The sequence below is a fragment of the Paramormyrops kingsleyae genome, chromosome 16 (assembly GCF_048594095.1).
Source record: "Paramormyrops kingsleyae isolate MSU_618 chromosome 16, PKINGS_0.4, whole genome shotgun sequence".
Classification (NCBI taxonomy): domain Eukaryota; kingdom Metazoa; phylum Chordata; class Actinopteri; order Osteoglossiformes; family Mormyridae; genus Paramormyrops; species Paramormyrops kingsleyae.
Window position 1 is genome coordinate 11,912,486 of NC_132812.1, and position 19,062 is coordinate 11,931,547.

Consider the following 19,062-nt stretch of genomic DNA (forward strand, 5'->3'; position numbering starts at 1 on the left):
TCTGAGATTTCTGCCAGTGTAATATGATGGAAAACTTTTTTCCGAATGCTCTCTGACCAGGTCTCCAGGTGGTCGCTGGTTTCTTGCTCACTGTTTACACACCAGTGACACTGAAATTCCGTCCTTTCCCCTGCAAGCCAGTGACGGCATAGGCCATTCGGAGCTCACAGCGACAGGCGCGGTGCGGTACACACAGCTCCCAGTATGTGTGTGTGAGTGAGTGTCAGAGGGTGGGCGATAGGCGGATTGTGCTTGGCTTAGCTAAATCTGCTTAGGTTTAGAGACGGCTGAAGTGTACTTCTCAGCCCAGCTGTGGGGGGAAGTGCAGCGAGTCGGACTTTTCCCCACATTCTGATTTTGTAGACTTCATGACCGCTGTAGGCCTCAGGAGCTGCTGCAGTGACAATATCCACAATGCTTTCAACCACAGGGTTTCTGCTACCTTTCCGAAGTGCTTGGCACTCCTGAGTCTTTTGGGGGGGGGGGGGGGGTGGTGAAGTGACCGTTTTCAGAATGGTTGTGTGGGATGGTAAAGTGATTCGTCGGTAGCTCCTCGTAGCGGCAATGCATGAAAAGAAGAGAAACCATTCCTTCGCTATGTTGTATTTTTGTGGAAATTGCAACACATCCTGGGATAATATTCCTGATGGGAAGTTGTACCTAGATTTCAGATATCAGAGACATGGCACTGTGAGCAGCGAGATGGGGGCGATAATTGTTTTTCTACTGGAGTGGCTTTGAGGTGTTAGATATTCCAGAGTGCCTCTCTCGTTCTTGTATTATCCCGGCGGCACTGCGGACTTGAACAAATGGAGACGGGATGAGGGCCAGCAACTGCTCGGCAGGTAGACCCTGCTAGCTGCAAGACATTAGGAGTAGGGTTGGGAACCGAAAGTAGGTTCCAAATTAGAACTGATAAGGAAATACCTGGTACCTGGGTACCCAATTTTTTATTTTTATTTTTATTTTTTTTAGAATTTCGGTTATCGGTTCCTAAACATTACATATACCTGCCATGACCTTTTTTAGATGGATACGTCATGCATCAACCATGCCTGCCAACAGTGTGAAAGATAGTGAATGGTCAAAAGTGTAGTTTTTCTTTATTAAAGAAAACGACAATTGACACACATCAAAGCTATTCTTAAAATACAAGACTGCTGACATTACTTATCCTAAATCGATGCTGATTTGGCCAAAACCCAGTTAACCCTCCCAGAATAGGATAAGGCATCAATGCCTTAACTTACAAAATGTTCTTAAATACGTTAAACTAACGTCATTATCTTCATCAGTGCTTGTTGCATATGCTTGAAAAAATACATAATCAGAAACCTTAATGTTTACTTTAAAATGCATTATCTCCAACGTAATTCAATAAATCAGCTTTTTTACGAAATAAATACAAATCACAACAGGCTCCTTCATTTTTTCTCTCAAGACGGATTTTATGAAGTGTGTGACAACCTAAATAACTCTGCTTGTTTGTCAGATCGACTTGATAAAAAATATCATTACAAACCTTAATGTGTCTTCATCCAAATACACCTGCTCTCACCAAATACAAATATGTACTTTTATACAAATTATTAAGTAATCAGCTTACTAATTTCTTCATCACCTGTGGACACACCCCCATACACTAGCAGCTATTGATATGCCAGTGACTTTATTTGAGGCAGAGATAAGTCACGTGTAGAAACGCCAACCAAGAATGACAAAGCTGCACACAAAATGAGGCAGGTTCTATTTGCTATATTTACTATGGCATGCTCTCATTTTACCGCTGAAGAAACTCTGCAACAAGTTCAATCATTTCTCGTCAGTGGTGATGAAATTAATACATCCTCCAGTGAAGATTGTGACAGCAATGAGGATTGTTTTAAGAAGAAATTCTTTTAAAGACTGGCACAAAAGTTCTGTTCTTAATCATGCTGAAATGGATTTCTCCATTTTGCCATATTTATCATTCCTGCTGCTTTCAGCAACCAGATAAATTACAAATTGTGTATGATTTTGTCTCTTTTCACGCTGTTATTCAGCACTAGACAGGCCCACTGACAGGCTGATTTGGGTTTCCCAGGTGAATATTATTCATATTCGTGACTACAGCTGTTTGTCCAGGCAGAGACAATTAAACAGAAACAGTGACATACTTAAGTTATGGCTCTCTATTTGTTAAACTGAAAGGAATTTGTGAATGACTTGCAGGCAGGTGTTATGCGCTGCACTGAATGCACTTTAGTTAGCATTTTACTCCCGTTGCTGCTGGGATGTTCAGAATAAAGAATTTTTTTTTGTTAAACATTTGTCATCCTCTTTTTTTACCTTTAAGGAATCGAAATGGGGACTCGATAAGAACCGGAATCAATAAGCAGAACCGGACTCGGAATTGGAATCAATAAAATTCAAACGATACCAAACCCTAGTTAGAAGTAAACTTGGGAATGTGGACCCTGAGAGTGCATGAGGAAAGGCTTGAGGCGTCATGGGAGGCTGGCCCAGTCTAGATGGGCAGAGTGCCGCCGCCAGATTCGGGTTTGTGTGGTGAAGCAGAGTTTGTGTGGAACCTCCGGCTCACCCTAGTCATGTAGGGGTCTCTGGCAGCTTTGGCAAGGCTTGACAGATTGCAGACAAAGCGGGTTGGATAACAGCTTGTCGGTTTGTTGACGTTGGCGTAGATCGAGGGCTCGGTCAAACCCGCATCCCCTCACCCGGCGCCATTTACCATGAGGGTCGTCATTCCACTGCTCCCTCAGCCTCTCACTGTTGTTTTATGGCTTTATTCAGGAAGTAGGAACCGTCCTGTTTTTCATTTGGCCTGGAAATGGCTGGTTGTTTGGGTTGGACTGTGCCTAGCGCCGGAAAGGTCCAGCACATGGCAGTGACTGACCGGTTTTGCCTGGAGAGTCGTGTGTCAGCATCCGATTAGAATTTATTTATTTTATTTTTTGAAGTATGGTGTGCCGGTTGTATGGCAGCTGTACAGCATCAGCCTGAATGAGATCCCATGCTTCTCTTTGTTTTGACTGGAGAGCTTGCTGAGTGTTACTCTGGAAGGATTAGTCTCTGGGGGCACCCTGGGAAACGGTGCTCTGGGGTTCAGGTTGTAGCCATTTGTTTTGTAGTCGTTTTTGTTGGCATTGTTTTGTAGTTGTTTTGTTGACAATGTTTTGTAGTCTTCGTCATTAGTTTCGCCTTTTGTCAAAAATTTCTTTTTGGTCTTGGCTGTTTTTTAGTCTTTTTTAGTTAGTGTAGACGTTTGTCTTTTGGTTTGCTTTGTTTGTTGTTGTTGGGTTCCAGTTGCAATGGCCTTGCTGTTTGAGACTTTTCAGGACAGAACCACTTAAAAAATCAGTGTTCCTGTGCTGGGCCTGTGGAGAATGCCTCGCTGTTTTCTTGCCGGTTCCCGTGTCCTACTTTACGAGGACCGAAACCAAATCCATGGCTGTTGAATGGCGACCTTTGGGAGAGAACATCAGGGTATTGTTTAGGGTCTTCCGGGGAAGGGGGAGGGTTTGCGATCTTGGAGCCTTTCTTTCCCAAGCCAGACAGGAGCTGGCAGGGTGGAGCGTCAGCCAGCTGACTGCAGAATCCCACCCCCCCCCTCCCCCTGGATCCGCTGTGCTCTCCGTTCCTGTCTCTGAGGCAGGTGTTCTCTCACTGAACACGGGGACCATTGACAGGAGGCTGTAAGAGCTGCTGTCCCTGGGCTGGTCACACACACACACACACACACACACACACCCCTACCCCTTCTTACTGGCTTTCATTTTGATGCCTTTAACGATGCTTAACTACAGTCCTCTCAAAAACATGCACAGTTGGTTCAAAGTCTAGTTCCTTTTCTTTGAGAAAAGCTGTTTATTTTGGGATGATACCCCCCACACATGCACTTGCACACACACACACACTTTCTGCAGTTCTACCATGTGCTGGACACTCTCCCTATGACCGATGCTCGCTTGGTGCCACATGGACGAACAGCAACCCTGCCAGGCTTTGCCTCTCCAATATGAGCGATGGCTGTCAGTCCTGTGGTACCCTGTTGCCATGCCTTCTGAAATGAGATTGGACGGCTGCAGGCTCCGTGGTGAGCCGGGGTGCTCCCGTGTGTCAGTGAAAATTCTAATAGTATCTACCTGTTTATTCTTCTTTTAACCTTCACGTCAGAGGTTGACACTCTGATTACGGTGGCTGCCGTGTCAGCTCCCATAATGCCGTTGGCCTGAGAGTGCCTGTGGGAGCTGTTAACCCGTTAGCTGGGTGGGTGTTCCTGTGTGAAGTGCAAAAACACTGCCTGGCCGTCTGTCCATGAGTGTTTGTCTCCTGGGATCCTGTTTTATCTCTGTGGTTTTAGTCAAAATCCCACCTGTGTACTTCGCCACTCCCACCTCAGACAGCATCCCCGGCCCAGTCTGGCCCAGGTCCAGCTGCCTTTCCTCCAAATCCACTCCATTATTCATGGCAGTTTGACTCCTGTGTGTTTATTAAGTATGTTTCAAGCAAGCGCTTCCTTGGTATAACGACCCGCTGGGCCAGTACCCAAGATGCACTCCAGGAAAGACCCAGCAATCAGGCTTTAGAGGCAGAAGCTTGCATTACAGCGTGTGTCCCCACCAACCACGCTCACTCTTCCGGAATGTTCCGTAGAACATGACGACGCGGAGCATCCACGTCATGGTGCAGCCTGGACCATTGCCACCATTGGTTGAACTCGTAACTCCGGATGTTTCCTTGGCATTGCTGAGGAATATTCCAGAAAAATAAGTATTTTAACCGAAATGACAAGTGCAGCTTTTATCCCACCATTTGCCTAAAATTAAATGCAGGAGCAGTAAGGAAAAAAAAATGTAGCTATTGGGTTTTTAAAAATGGATTTCTCAATGTTTGCACAGCATGTTCTTCCCAAGGGCTGACATTAGATTCGGTGATCACGTTAAACCTGAAAAGATAAAGCGGGAAAAGAGGGAAATGATGATGGATGAACTGAACGACTCTTAGAAGTGCAAGGGCTCCCCCTACTGGCGGATTAGTCAAAATACAGGAGGGTTTTGATTATTTTCATTTTGATCAGTGAGATGAACCATGTGACTTGCACGTGCGTTAGGTCAGGCGAATTTAGCTTGTCAGTTGAGTAAATCAGCTGTTTAACTAAGCTTATTCCTTCCACTCAAAGTTGGAATTCATGTCAACGTGATGAAACTGCCATGGATATGAGCCACTGTCTGAATTTTTAATTTTATATGTGTGAGGGTTCATTTTTATGAGTGGGAATTTTCAGATTTCATGGTGTTTTGAAGAGAGAGACTCTTCTGTGGGGTGTGGTTTGCACACTTGGTGTGTGCAGCCTGGCCGTCAGACCTAGCTGCCACTTGCGTCCCTCTGTGGGTCTCTGTGATTTTTATTTGTCATTGTGCAAGTGGGTTGCCATCAGTAGCGGACGGACCTAGCGTTGGCAGGTGGAGTCCAGGGTACCAGATTTTTAACTGAAAATAAGCAGAAATTTGGGTCATCTCCTCTACCCAGCAAGATGAAGGTCTGCATGACTTCGGGTTGCATGTGGGGAGGTCATCCTGTGAAACATTTTTATTTCCATATGCAAATTATGGAAGTCACCGCTTCCTCGATTTGACTGCCTACATCTGTGACCTCAGGACCAGCTGTGACTGGAGGGTCAGTAGCCTCTAATGGGCTTGATCTTTGACTTTTCGCTTGCCCTTCCAGGTCAAGGGGTCCAAGAGCTGCTGTCTGGAAACCCGGGGGTGTGGCCTGGCCTCTCCTGCCGTTACGCCCAGTAAACCTGCTCGTGGTCCCGCCCACTTCCTGACCTATTTGCAGCGAATCCTTGGGTCGGGACGGAGCAGAGCTCAGGTAGGCTGTGAGCGTGACACCTGGCAGCACAGCGGCCGTGTTCTTTCTGTGTTCTTTACATGTCCGTACGGCTGTGGGGCTGTTATCCCTGCTGGATAACAGTCTTTCCAGGGCATTCTGCTCATAATACACCCCCATGGTACTATGTTGAAATTGTGAAAATGGACCATGGTGATCATTCGCAACTCGGTGCCTTAAAGGGGGCATTATTGTTTGCTGTGTTCGTCTGAGATGTTGTGAGGACAAAAATGCCAAAACAATATTCAGACATACTTATTCTTTTGTCCGTCGTGTCACGCACTTCATGCGTCCCCTCATAGGAAGCAGAGGATGCCGCTGGCCACACAGGGCGGCTGCATTTATAAACGCTGGGGGCGGACAGAGCAAACTGACCTCCCTGTTTAAGCGACCCCACCATGCTATATCTAATGTTGCCTTTTTACTGAAAATTCACACACAGGTGGCTCTGATTCATGTTGAGGCCAACTGTATCCTCTTCTTAATCCTTTGATCTTTTTATCTATTCCTTCTTGGTGAAAGTGTTTTGGTAGACAATTCTAGACTTCATTGCAAAGGGATGTCTGTGCATTTGATGTAAGGCTACCTATGTATAATCCACTGGGGGGCAGTGTGTGTCTTACAAATTATGTGATTATGTGTTTGTAGAAGCTCTTTATATTGCAGTAATATATATATTTTTTTCTTTTTTTCAGTCAGCCTTTTTATTACGTTGTGAAACATTTATGTCTTTATGAATATGTAACTCATTTTGATGGATGCAGTAACATGCTTATTCCACATGGTGGCACCAGAGGCTCATTTTCAAATGTATGTCGGTATTGCTACTGCGTTCTGCTGAGTTGAATTCTTGCTTTAATTTAATTTAATTAACAGAACGTGTAAGAGTAATTTCATAGGCTTCAATTAACATAATAGCTAAGGTCGTCTTTTAAAGTATTACATTTATAAAAACGAAAAGCATAACTCCAGCACTTGGCACGACAGTTAAGATACCTGGTAATATCATTGGCTGCAGTCTTTGGTGGGAATTGTGGCAAGGTGTTAATTGGATAGCCGTTAATTCTGATGTACTAACAAGTCACAATAAGTCATGTGACTCACTGTGTTCTGCGGTCCTTGTTGATTTTATAAGTACCAAAAGAAGCTGCTTTCAGCTCCCAGAAGAGGATGTACCTCTGACCCCATGTATGGGATACCACCAATGGGATACCTGACCCCAAAGTGCTATAGTTAAAATCATTCATCCATTTAGAAATGGGGAGAAAACATGAAAGTCTTTGGGCAAACATGTCAGATTGGCCGTATTCTGTTGCCAGGGTTATACCTAGGAATTCTGATTCCCCCCTAACAAAATTTGAGGTATTCAATGGCCCTTGTGAAGTGCTGGGCCCCTTGAAGCTGCCTGGGTATCCATGCACCCCTCTGCTGCCCCCTGCCTGTAGACCTGTCCTTGTTCCTGGACCTTTACATGTTTCTATGTCCATCCACGTTAGCATGAGTCCTCAGCTTGCACAGTGACCTCCCCCATGAGGTGTAGAAGCTGATTCCCAGCCTGGCATCCTGTACGCAGTGAGAGCTGTGCGTCCTCATATGTTTGCCTACCAAAGACTGCCCACACATTCCTGATCTGAGATATCAGTGTTATTATTTGAGCGTAAAAGCTGATTTATGCTTCTTTGTTGAGCCTATACAGACCTTACGCCATGGCTTATGCACGTGGCCTACACTGTTGCTATCATTGTACTTGTGTGCTGGTGTGTCTGCAGTTACACTGCCAAAACACTAGTTGTTTGAGCATGGGGAGGTTTAAGTAAAACATATTTACTCTGTCATATGAAACAAAGCTTAGCAAGCTTTGTCATTTTAATGATGGTGTGTTTTCAAGATTATCTGCTAAAATCAGTTTAAAGTTCTCCACTGTTGCTTTTGCATGAGCTCCGCATGCGCTTATCAAGCCAGTCATAAACATTTTCATCCTTGCTGTTTAAATTTAATGACAAGTCTGAGGGGCAGAGCGTGTCAGTCAGTCTGAGAGAGATGCCTGAGCATGGAGCTGGTCGGGCTGTGAGACACGGCCCGTCATCCACTGCTTACACACTCACTCTCCGTAATTAGCCGGTCACCCGCAGCAGTGTGATGAGAGCACCCCCCCCCCCCCCCCCCGTCCCACTTTAAATGAGCCGTTTTGGAAAGCTGACTGGAGATGCCTGAACACATGGTCTGCTTTCCCTTAGAAAGGTGTGTTCAGGTTAAGCAGAAAGGTCCAGGTTAGAACTCTGCCCGGCGCTGTTCAGGTTGGGAGAAGTCCGACTCGTAAGCAAGTGGCTTCGCTTGAATGAGGTGCCTGACCTCATTAAGCTGACCCCCTATTACGTCAATAGGGTAGAATGATGATACTTAATTAATCCCCCTGGGGAAATTCTCTTTTTGCTTACCCCATCTCACTCTCCATGAGAGACACACACACACACACAAGCAGGTGAGAGCAAGCTTAGGGGTTACCGTATGGGGCCAGCTGGTGTGCAGCGCCCCCCCTGGAGACATTGGGGCAGGAGCGTAGGTTTGGTTTCAACATTGGTGGGGACCAAATCAACCCCAAAACCTCCACTGGGGTCTTTCTGTCATGTCCTGTACCCAGACCCTGCTCCGCCGTACATGGGGGGGTCTCTGTCATGTCCTGTACCCAGACCCTGCTCCGCCGTACATGGGGGGGTCTCTGTCATGTCCTGTACCCAGACCCTGCTCTGCCGTACATGGGGGGGTCTCTGTCACGTCCTGTACCCAGACCCTGCTCCGCCGTACATGGGGGGGTCTCTGTCACGTCCTGTACCCAGACCCTGCTCTGCCGTACATGGGGGGGGGTCTCTGTCATGTCCTGTACCCAGACCCTGCTCCGCCGTACATGGGGGGGTCTCTGTCATGTCCTGTACCCAGACCCTGCTCCGCCGTACATGGGGAGGTCTCTGTCATGTCCTGTACCCAGGCTCACCTATGTACCTAGCCACCTGTCCCATGTCTCACTTGTAGCTAATATTAATATTATGTCCCAGGACTATGTTGGGAGTGGGTTGGGGGGGGGTGTCATCAGAATGACTCCTCAGGCTCCTTCAGACCAGCGCTGCTGACTCAGGGACAACATGCCACCCCTCCCCTGTCAGCCAGCTCTCAGGGACCGACACGGGACATTCGTCATTTTCTACCAGCATGAAGGACGTTCATGACCCTTAGGTGGCAGAAGGACAGGCGTGCATCAGCCTGTGTGTGTGTATCTGTGTGTCTGTGTGTGTCTGTGTGGATATGTATTACATTGTGGGGACAAAAACCTGTTATTTTTACGTTATTGGGACCATTTTTTTTTTTCGATCCCTACAAGGTGAAACTCAATTTTATAAAAATGCCAAAAGACTTGTATTTTGTTTGTTTACTTATGGTTAAGGTTAGGGCTGGGTAGTGTTTTTTCCCCAAATGAATGGACGGTCCCCACAAATATATGAATACAAGTGTGTGTGTGTGTGTGTGTGTGTGTGTGTGTGTGGGACTAGATGGAGGGTGGCTGAATTGGGGAGGGTGGGTGCGTACGCCTCATCTTCCCTTGTGGGAGCTCCTGTTTCTGTGGGCTGCCTCTTTTTCTCTCCCTCCCTCCTCACCTCCCTTCCCTCCCCCCCACCTCCGTTCAGGGGTGGTGGTGGGGGGGGTTTGTGGTGGGCGGGCTGTAGAGGGGTGGGTACAGAGCTGAGCGTGCGTCTGTGCACAGCTGAGCTGCGAGGGGGGAGAGCACACAGTGATGCGAGAGCGCTGGCACCTCGACGCGGCCACAGCCGGGGCCCCGGGCAACGGGGCGCCTCCGGCGGGGGACGCCCGGCAGCCCATGGGGGGGGCCTACTTCTGCCTTATCCGGAGGCGTTTCAAGAGGAGGCGCAAGAAACGCTCCGAGCGCAAAGGTACCCCGTCGCGGGCCGCCAGCAGGGGGCGCCTGTCACGTCGACCGCGGCGCTTAGCGCCGGTGAGTTTAGTTCGCGTCCGTTTCTAAGCCCGGCTGTGTAAACCTGCCGTTTCTGCAACCATGACGCGTGGCACCTGGTAAATAGTAGCACGTGGCAGTGGGCATGCAAGGGGGCATTTAGTTTGAAAGCGGCGGTTAAATGGCGAGAGGGTGGGATGGGCTGAGAGTGTTGGGTAGGCAGTGCTGGTGATGCCCCCCCACACACAGACACACACCGGCTCCGTATGTATTCAGGGGCGTTAGCAAGAGACACTCAAACACTGTCAAACATCCTCAGAAAGGTTTCTGAGTGGGAACAGCACAGCCATGTGTTTTACTAGTTTAATACAATTCAGGGGAATAACAGCAGTGCTCAGTTCTGTGTATGAGTGATATAAAAGTGCCATGTTAACAAAAATAAAACAAGGGAACTCTCGTTTATTAGCCTGTAAAGTGCTGGGTAGGCGTGCAGCTCCGTGCCCTCTGTGCTTATTGTGTTCCTGCTCCTTCACCAAACTCCTCTGTCCGTCTGCGGCACCTTGTACCCGTCCTGGGTCTGAGGATGTTTCCCCCGAAACTTTGTTTGCTTGTTTTTCTCCTGGGATGAGCGACAGCTGATTGATTAACCTGGCTGTCAGAAGAGCTGCATTTGTTCCCACTAGGTTGTATTCCACGATGAGCAAACTCTGTCACTTTACATCATGAATCTGTCCTTTTACATCATCTATGTTTGCATCATCTCTGTATTGTTTGTGCAGATTGGTACAATCCTTGGTGCTCCTGGTCTTTCTCAAATGTGTACCTCAGCATCGTTGGAGGTCTTCTCCCCCACAGAGGAATCACTGGAGCCAGCGGTGCAATATATTCCCTGCAGGAATCCATGATACTCTTCATTACTTAGGAGCTTTTATTTGGGGCTGAAAGTAATCGCTTCAGTACTTATTGCTGAATTAACCCAGCCCCGTTATCACAGCCCTCGCTGTCACCAAGTCAGTAAATTTTACCCTGTCATTGCTGGTGGCATTGCTCACTGGGAGGGGTGGGCAAAAAGATGCACCCTTTTATTGCTGGTTTAGCACGCTCTCTGTTAGCACATTTAAGAAGGACTTTTTGAAGGGCGTAACCTGTAGCACGTATAAGAGGGGCTTTCTATCCAGTGGGAGCTCGGAGAATGACACGATGGGCGCTCAGGGGAGCTGATGTCTGTATATCACTCCTCTGCCTCAGTTTGCTATTTCTTAGCCACCGTCACAGAGACAAATGAGAACTGCAGTTATTGCTCCAGCCCAGCAGGTGGCAGACTAGTTAAAGGCACCCAGGTGGGGTCTGCTGTGCTGTTTTCAGGCTCATCTTTCTAGAAATTCCATGAATCCATAGAAAAGGATGAACATGTAAGCTGCTTTGGATATGAGTGTCAAGTTAAAAGAATTAAATTGTGAATGTAGCCCCTCTCAGTAGCTATGCTGCGTCATCGGCATGGAAATGGACTAATCAGTTGCAATCAAGTGACACCCCTGGCAGTGAGGTTGCCGCGGGCACCAGCTGTGGCGAAGGGCTCCTGTAATTGGCCCTTCAACCCCGGGACGAAGTGCACGGTTCTGCTATAATTCCGGTTTAAATGCAAAGGCGCCATCGAGCCCCCGGCTCATGAAAATGGGGCTTAACTCACCGCGATGGCTCATCTTCTTAATATGGCGTATATGCCATGAGATCGGGGAGCTTGGGGGGGGGGCGGGTGCATTCCAGTAGAGTGTCGGTGAGGACCAGGTGAGGGGCGACTTTTGGCCAGGGGCTGCCTGCGGCATGTAGCCACCCAGTCATGGCGATTTCTTCACTTTTTGTTGCTAAAGTTTATTAACCTGCATTTGGTATTGTTACCAGCGTGAGGCACTGTTACTCCTTTCAGGTAGGATAAGCTCATCCCCGAGCTAACGAGGGCAATTAACACAGGTCATAGCATCATAATGGTCATTAGGGGTGCGGTGCAGGATTTGCATTTCTTTGCCACAGAGCATGTTTATTTTTACAGGAAGTGCCCGTCGCTATGGTTACTCCATGATTGTTATAATGGCCAAAGGAGGACTTGAACTTCTGATTTCTGAGCATTTCTCTTGGAATCTGGAATCAGAGGTGTCACTTAAGACACTGATATGATCAATCGATACTCCTGGCAGTCACTTTTAGTGTCATTCAGATAGTGGAAGCTTCTTGGGTGAAAGTGTAAACATTCTGAAAGTACATACGTATAAATTTTAGGGGGTAACAGTACACAAAAATCACGGTTCGGAACGTGCCTCGGTTTTAAAGCCACGGTTTAGTATGTTTTCATTACTGCGGGCTTAAAAGAGAAAAACATATATTGCTTCTTTTTTTCTTTGTTAAACAGAGGTTTACTAAACAAAGTATGACTGTCTTTCTTAAACAAAAAGTCCCTGTCAATACTGCTGCAACCTACTAATAAAAAAAATGAAATTCACTTAAAAGGAAATCAAAATAAATATTCTCTCAAGTAACTAAAATTAAAATTAAATATCCAGGAAGGTGCACATTTTGAAAATTAACTGTATGATCTGTACTGTATTCACATTAGCAGCTTTCAAAAAATCAAAAAATGCAAAGCATAACAAAATGAATATCCATTATGGTGCAGCATTTAAGAAATACCTGTGCTGTGTTTGTAATCACATTAACATTCAGCTTGGCATTAGGACGTACGCGCGCATAGGCGGCTTCATCCGCCCCTTTCTGAATGTCACTCAGGGGAATCACACAAACACACAGCTTCCACTTTTGGTACATTTGCATACCGAACTGAAAGACCTGTACCAAAAATGTTATGTACGAATACGGGTATCACTTTACAAAAAGGCTCCCTTCTGCCACTTGTAAATAGTAGTAACTCATTAGTAACAAGAAAACTGTTATAAGTTGTTTAAAACTTTCTATTAATAATTTACAAAGTGTCACAACCTAATTAATAACCACATTATAAACCGTTCATAAACCCTTTATATAGGTAGCCTTATTGTAAAGTGGCACCTGAATATGTGTACCGTGACACTCCTAATAAATGTGTATTTACCGTAGCTTCAGAGAGTTTGGAGTAACGAATGTGTAGAGGTTCGCTTCTCCTTTCTGATACCTCCCCCGTGCCATACAGAAAGCCCACCCCCCCAGTACAGGGACACCACACATGTTTCAGACAGGCTGACTGTGCTCAGCGTTTGGCCTCGGGGGGATGTGGGGGGATGTGGGGGTTCAGCCCCTTTCATATTAACCATATAACCATTACATTAAATTATTGATGGCTGTAGATAGGGCCAGTTGTGTGCCGGGTATAGTGCGCATTCAGTATCGTGGCTGCCTTAAATGTGTAGTTAGTGTGCAGGTCTCGCTCATTTAACCTTAAGGTAATTAAATGAAATTTCAGTGTCCCCAAGTGAGGGAGGGGTCCAGCCTGGGTGGACAGGCGTGTGAGGCGGAGCCCGGTCCGATTAGTAAGCAGGGGTGTTGCAATGAAGGCCGCCCCACCCCCCCCCCCCCCAATTCTGCGTCTCCGCCAAGAAGTCCTTCAGATGACATTGTCACTTTTTTTCATTTCGTATATAATATGAGCTGTACAGGAATTATTTATTTTATTATATGTAATTGTTATGCACTTTCATATTGGGCTTCAGGCCTCCTGTGACCCTGACTGTGATGAATGGTTAGAAGATGGATGGAGAGATGGATGGATGTGTTTTTTACACACATACACACATACACACACACACACACACACACACGTATACACACACATATATGGGCGTGGTTGTGTAACCTAAAGGTTGCTTTTTGGAACCCAAGACTGGGCCCCATTACATTTTATGAATTTATTATTTGATAATTCACTAGAAAAATGAGCCCAACAGAGTCCAGCTGCCTGACCTCTTTCCCGCTCGGCCGTCAGACTCCCCTTCGTCAGCTGCATTCCCACACACTTCTCACGGTTTTCTGAAGCGGCTGTAATGAAATTGCTGTATCGCGATTGGGCGTGTTGAACTACGGCTGTTATATGCGAGGGTGAGCAATCTGACTTTTTGCAGTTGGTATGTTAGACATTAGGCATTGCCGTGGTTCCCTGGTCTTCCTTAGATGTTATGCGCCCTCACTTGCTAAATGGCATTAGCCGAATCGCTTCGATGGCCATTAACACACTATCACATACATCCAAGCAGAAAGACAGGTATTGTTGTTCTTAGCGGGCCTTCTAGACGGGCTGCGACCGTATCTGCGGAGACGCAGGCGGAGTGAGCAATCCTAAGGACCGGCCCCAGTTCTTCCAGACTGGCACTAACAGCCTCTCTCCTGATAAATGGTTAGGCAAACCTCCAGCGAGGAAAAACGCCCCTTGAGACCTGTCGATTAGAACGCTCTGCTTTCTAGCCACTGCCGCTCTGTAAAATATAGATTTTGTGTTATTCGTATTATTGTATTAATCCATTTTCCCCCCCTTGGAGTAGATTTCCCAGCAGGTGTGAATTTATTGAGTTGCTTCCTGTCTTCCCGATGTTGCCTACGGATCCGGGTCATCTGCTTCAGCGCCGAACGGCCGCACTGTCCTCAGTTTTCAGGAAGCCAAGGTGATGTTAAGACTCATCATCGCTTTCTGCTGGAGGGTTACAGACTCAGGGCTTCCCCAGAACTGTGAGTTTATTAAATGGCCCAATTTATGTCTCATATTGGAGAGGTTCAGATAGGAGATGGGCTCTGTGCCGGATCCAGCGACAGGCGTGAGGGAGAGGAGGGGCGCTCACACGATTGTTAGCATTTCCTGGTTCCCTCTCCATGTTCCCGTCCCCTGCCACGATCCAGGACAAACAGTGAACTCCATTAGGAATCCCTTCCCCTCCACGTCCACTGTGCTCCAGGCAGATAACCTGTCCCGCTGTTCCCCCCAAGCCCTGAGGTGAGGTAGAAGGGGGCTTTAAGCTGCCAGGGGATGAGGGGCCGCCCCACGAGGCAAGGCGAGTGGCCTCGCTCTGCCATCTGCCCTGCCCGCGAATACCCTCCGGTCCGATACCCGCAGCTGATAGCCGCCAGGTGCCGGGCTGCGATAAACCTGCTGGCGTTCCCCGTTATCTGCCGCCAGCCATCCGGCCGTGCTGCCACCCAACGCCTCCCTGCCCTCAGCGCCACCACCGCAGCCCCTGAACTGCAAGCTGTGGAATCCAGCTCCCGCATTGGCCCTGTCGCCAAAACCCCCCGGAATATCAGAGCGCCCGGCTTGGCCTCGACTCGACTCGACCCGCAGAGGCTGCTGGAAAGATCCTCTGAAGCCCAGCGCTCCTGTTCACACTAATTAACACCCCCGTCCACTCGTCCCGTCCTGACGGGGACTTTGAATCATAGTCTCACCTTCTGTTCTCATTTCTTTAGAGATGTTATGTCCATGGAACCACTTCAGTGTTGATAGTGAATTATTCCTTATATTTATCAAACTATTTTCATTTAGAAAGGAGTTTTTTCATTGAATGAAGAATTATTTTAACTGCTAAAGTGGGTTTGAGGATGGATGGATGCATACGCATACATTATGTTTACAAGGTGCATCTTTTTCCCTGTTCTTTGCTTTCACTTCAGTCTGCTTTCATTTCATCATGAGAATTAGGCGACCCCCCCCCCCCCCCCCCCCCACTGGCGAGCCTTTATTTGGTTTGCGGGGTTACATGATCATCTGGGGTCCACCTTCCAGGTCACGGTCCAGTGCCGGCGGACGTCCCGGTGCCCTTAGCCGTGGAGCTTGGCGTGCCCGTTAGGGCACTGGATTGATATGCCGCCACTGCACCCCCCCCCCCATACCCCTCCTGAGGCGCTTGGGGGCTACATCACAAATTAGAGCTGTCATAAAGATTTTACAGGTCCTGCTGAGAGTGTGGGTGGGGGGAGGGGGCTGCGGGGAACTAAGTGTCCTTGAAGAGCACAGTAAATGATTTTTATTAGCCGAGCAGCGACGCCGTGAGTGACCCACATCCCCCCCACCGCTGGCGGCCAGGCTTCTCTGAAGGATGCCTGCACGGTCAGCCTGGCCGATTCAGGATCCGGGCCCCCCCATTTACTCCCGCCGGGGGGCGTCTGCCATTGGACATGGACACGACCTTGTCCCGAAGGCGACGGATCACACCGCCAGTGGGTCCTCATAAATTTTCCACTCGGATGACAATCTACAAGTCCTCCCCCCGCCCCCACCCCCCACCCACATGCTTTTGGCAATTTAATGGTTCGTGTCTGAAAAGGTCAGTGTTGCAGTACTTATTGATTTCCTTCATTTGCAGACAGTGGGGAGATGTAGTTAATTTGTGATGTTGTCCTATAACGCATCACGGCCAGTGCAGTGTCTCGTACAGTGCTTGCCGGACGCTCCCCCACGTGACGCTCGCCCTCTTCCTGGTCCTGACCACCGCTGCAGCAGCAGTGCTCCTGCTCTTTGTCTGCTAACACACCCGGCTGTAATTCGGTGCGGATCAGGGAATGCTGTGCTTGCCGGTGAAGTGGAATCAGAGCTGGCAGCCTAATTCTCATCTCTTATTAGTGGGTATGGTGCCGAAATTAAATAATGGGCTGCAAGATTGAGGCAGAATGAGGTTCCCCATGTGTCTGGTGGCTAGACCCGTCTGACGGGTGAAAGGTCGCTATCATGCGGGGGGGTGTTGTCCGCCCCCCACTCCCCCACTACACACACACACACACACACACCTCATCAATTCCATTCAGGCAGCCTTGGATACGAGGACCCCTTCCGATTAAAGGCCCCCTGACTCAGCATAGCTGCACGTGTAGCACATTAAGGGTCATTACTTAGGGCCTGAGCAGTGTGTAGGTAATGAGCGGTGTGTCAGGGGTGGGGTAGGGGGGGGCTAGGGGGGGCTTTCTATGCCAGGCACCTTGATGAAGGACACGTCCAATTACCTTTCAATTCCAGCCTTCAGTCGGATTCATCTGAAAGGGAGATTGAATCAGATAAAGTCCAGCATCTGGCGGCTCTGCTGGCGCCCACTTCCTGTCCAATCCAGTGGACATCACCACCCCCCCCCCCCGCCAACGGCCCCGTGTGGAAGACAATGGAGTGCACCACCCACCCCAGCCCTAACTCAGCACTGATGGGCAAATCACAAGATTTGGTCCCCCCCTCCCCAGCACCCAAACTATCCATCAAATCTCATGATTCTCCTGACGTGACAGGCATCCCATAATATGCTCCATAGTTTTGGCCATGATTACCTTTCCTTGAGCGCGCTGTGATCCGGCCTCTCTTTTTGGGTAGTGCTCAAATGACGAGCAGCGTATTCAGGGATCAATTTAAGCGAATGACACTCTGTAATGAAAGGTCCTGTGTGAGGTAAAATATTCGATGGCAGTGTAACATTTCACTTTTTTGTGCAGAATTGATTTTTTTTCCCCCCGTTCGGCTGGGTAGTTACGGCTGGCAAACTTTAAAGTGGCCGTCCAGTGGGGCGGAGCCTTGATGCTGCGCTGGTATATGCGGGCCGGATCTGTGGGGCTGCCTTAGCCTGGTGGCATCTGGGGGGGCGCCTGCGGCTGCGTCATTTATGCAGCTGTGCTCTGGCTTCTGGTTTCCGTAGAAACCCAGGCTTCCCAGGCACCGCGCTCGGCCCACTTTATCCACGGGGATCTTTGATGGTATGTAATTGTCTTTCCTCTGCCCACTCTGGCGCACCCTTTTAAAAGGCCACAAAATGCTGCGAGATGCGGGGGGGACTTGAACGGGGGCGGGGGGGTTGATCATGATGTGTGACTGTCATGGCTCCTTCCAGCCAGCGTGTCGTCAGGTAGTGAATCCCCACCCTGTCCCCATCTCACTGGCCAGGTTACTGTATCCATGCCATTTTTCAGTCCTCTGGCTAATTACTGCGCCGTTATCTTGCGAGCGGGATTCCAAGCCCCTTCGTTGGTGTGGGGGGGGGGGGGGGGGGGGGACTGCATCTCCTCAGTCTGGAGCATGTTCCTGTCGGCTCCCGGCTCCCGGCTCCCGGCACCGGCCGGGTCACACAGGAGCGTGCCGGCCATCCTTGGCAATTGCCTGCTGTTGCATCATCACCTGAATAGCGAGATTCACTCCCTGTGGGAAAGAACAATGAGCGACAGGGAGATTAAAATGTCGGGGGTGGTGGGGGGGGGGGGGAATAGAGTAGATCCCAGAAACCCCTCCCCCCCCTTCCCCCCGCCCCATGGCCTTCATATCACACCTGGTGATAGAGCCTAATTACGTCATGAAAATCCGCAGCTGTCTGGAAGGGGGCACTGTGGGACATAAAGCTCCCCCCCCCCCCACCAATGAATCAGTGAAACTCACCTCAGGCCGGGTCGGGGCAGCACCATCAGGCGGATTTCGCTTTCAGAATTTATAATTGGGGAATGCTGGGGAGTGCATGTGTGAGTGAGAGAGAGAGAGAGTAAAGGACAGAGAGCAGCAAGGGCATCCAAGGCCTCCCCATGTCCCGTGCTCATCCTCTACCCCCCCCCCCCCCCCCATGAAGCATGGCTTTGAGAGTGTGCTGTCTCAGGCTCCCCGTGAGGGCACATGGGCAGGTGTGGGGTGGATACATTTTGGCCCCCCAGTCTTAAAAAGTGGAGCCACATCCTGCTACCTGAGGAGGCGCCAAGCTTCACATTTGTTGTGTGGCGCTTTAGGGGCAGTTCAGCAGGAGGGAGCCGCACTCTGCAGCTCTCTGAGGAACTTCTGATGGTGATGTCACCATAGTGTGTCAAGATCATCCCCCATGACCCCAGTGGTGAGGAGAGCCTGAAAGGGTTGACGCTCTAATGATAATGATGACTAATGATGCAGCATGATTGGACGTCATGTCGCTTCCTCGAGGTCCATGCCAGGCGTCCATGCCAAGCGACAGTCCTGAGGACGTTACAGTACTGGGAGAAACTCTTTAAAGCATGGGGGGGGGGGCTGCTTTCTGCCAGTCACATTAATGGTTAAGGTCCCCCCCAATGGCTCTGTTCCCCACTGGTCATTATGAGGAGAGTAATTAGAAACTGTAGCCTGATTGGCTGAGCCTGAAATGCCCCACCCCTTGGGACCGGGCGTCTTGTCGGTAGATGCCGACACGTAGCCTGATGTGGATTTTTAACCATGGTGATCCTGCAATGACCTGTTCCCCCAAAGCACTATG

At 48.9% G+C, this 19,062-nt stretch overlaps 1 protein-coding gene across 5 annotated transcripts in view; it reads left to right on the forward strand.

Moving 5' to 3' along the window:
* Positions 1-19,062, forward strand: part of LOC111845408 (adenosine deaminase RNA specific B1) — a 77,001-nt gene that overhangs the window by 36,149 nt on the left and 21,790 nt on the right. For 2 of the 5 annotated variants that reach the window (XM_023814804.2, XM_023814805.2), the window contains one exon: positions 5,728-5,874. The exons of 2 other annotated variants lie outside the window; for them this stretch is intronic. Coding sequence is in view for 1 of the 3 variants with exons in the window: in XM_023814803.2 (XP_023670571.2) it covers positions 9,680-9,836 (157 nt within the window). In the remaining 2 variants the exon portion in view is untranslated. Of the gene's footprint in view, positions 1-5,727; positions 5,875-9,667; positions 9,837-19,062 lie in introns of those variants that run through there. One more of the 5 variants, XM_023814803.2, reaches the window with a different exon arrangement.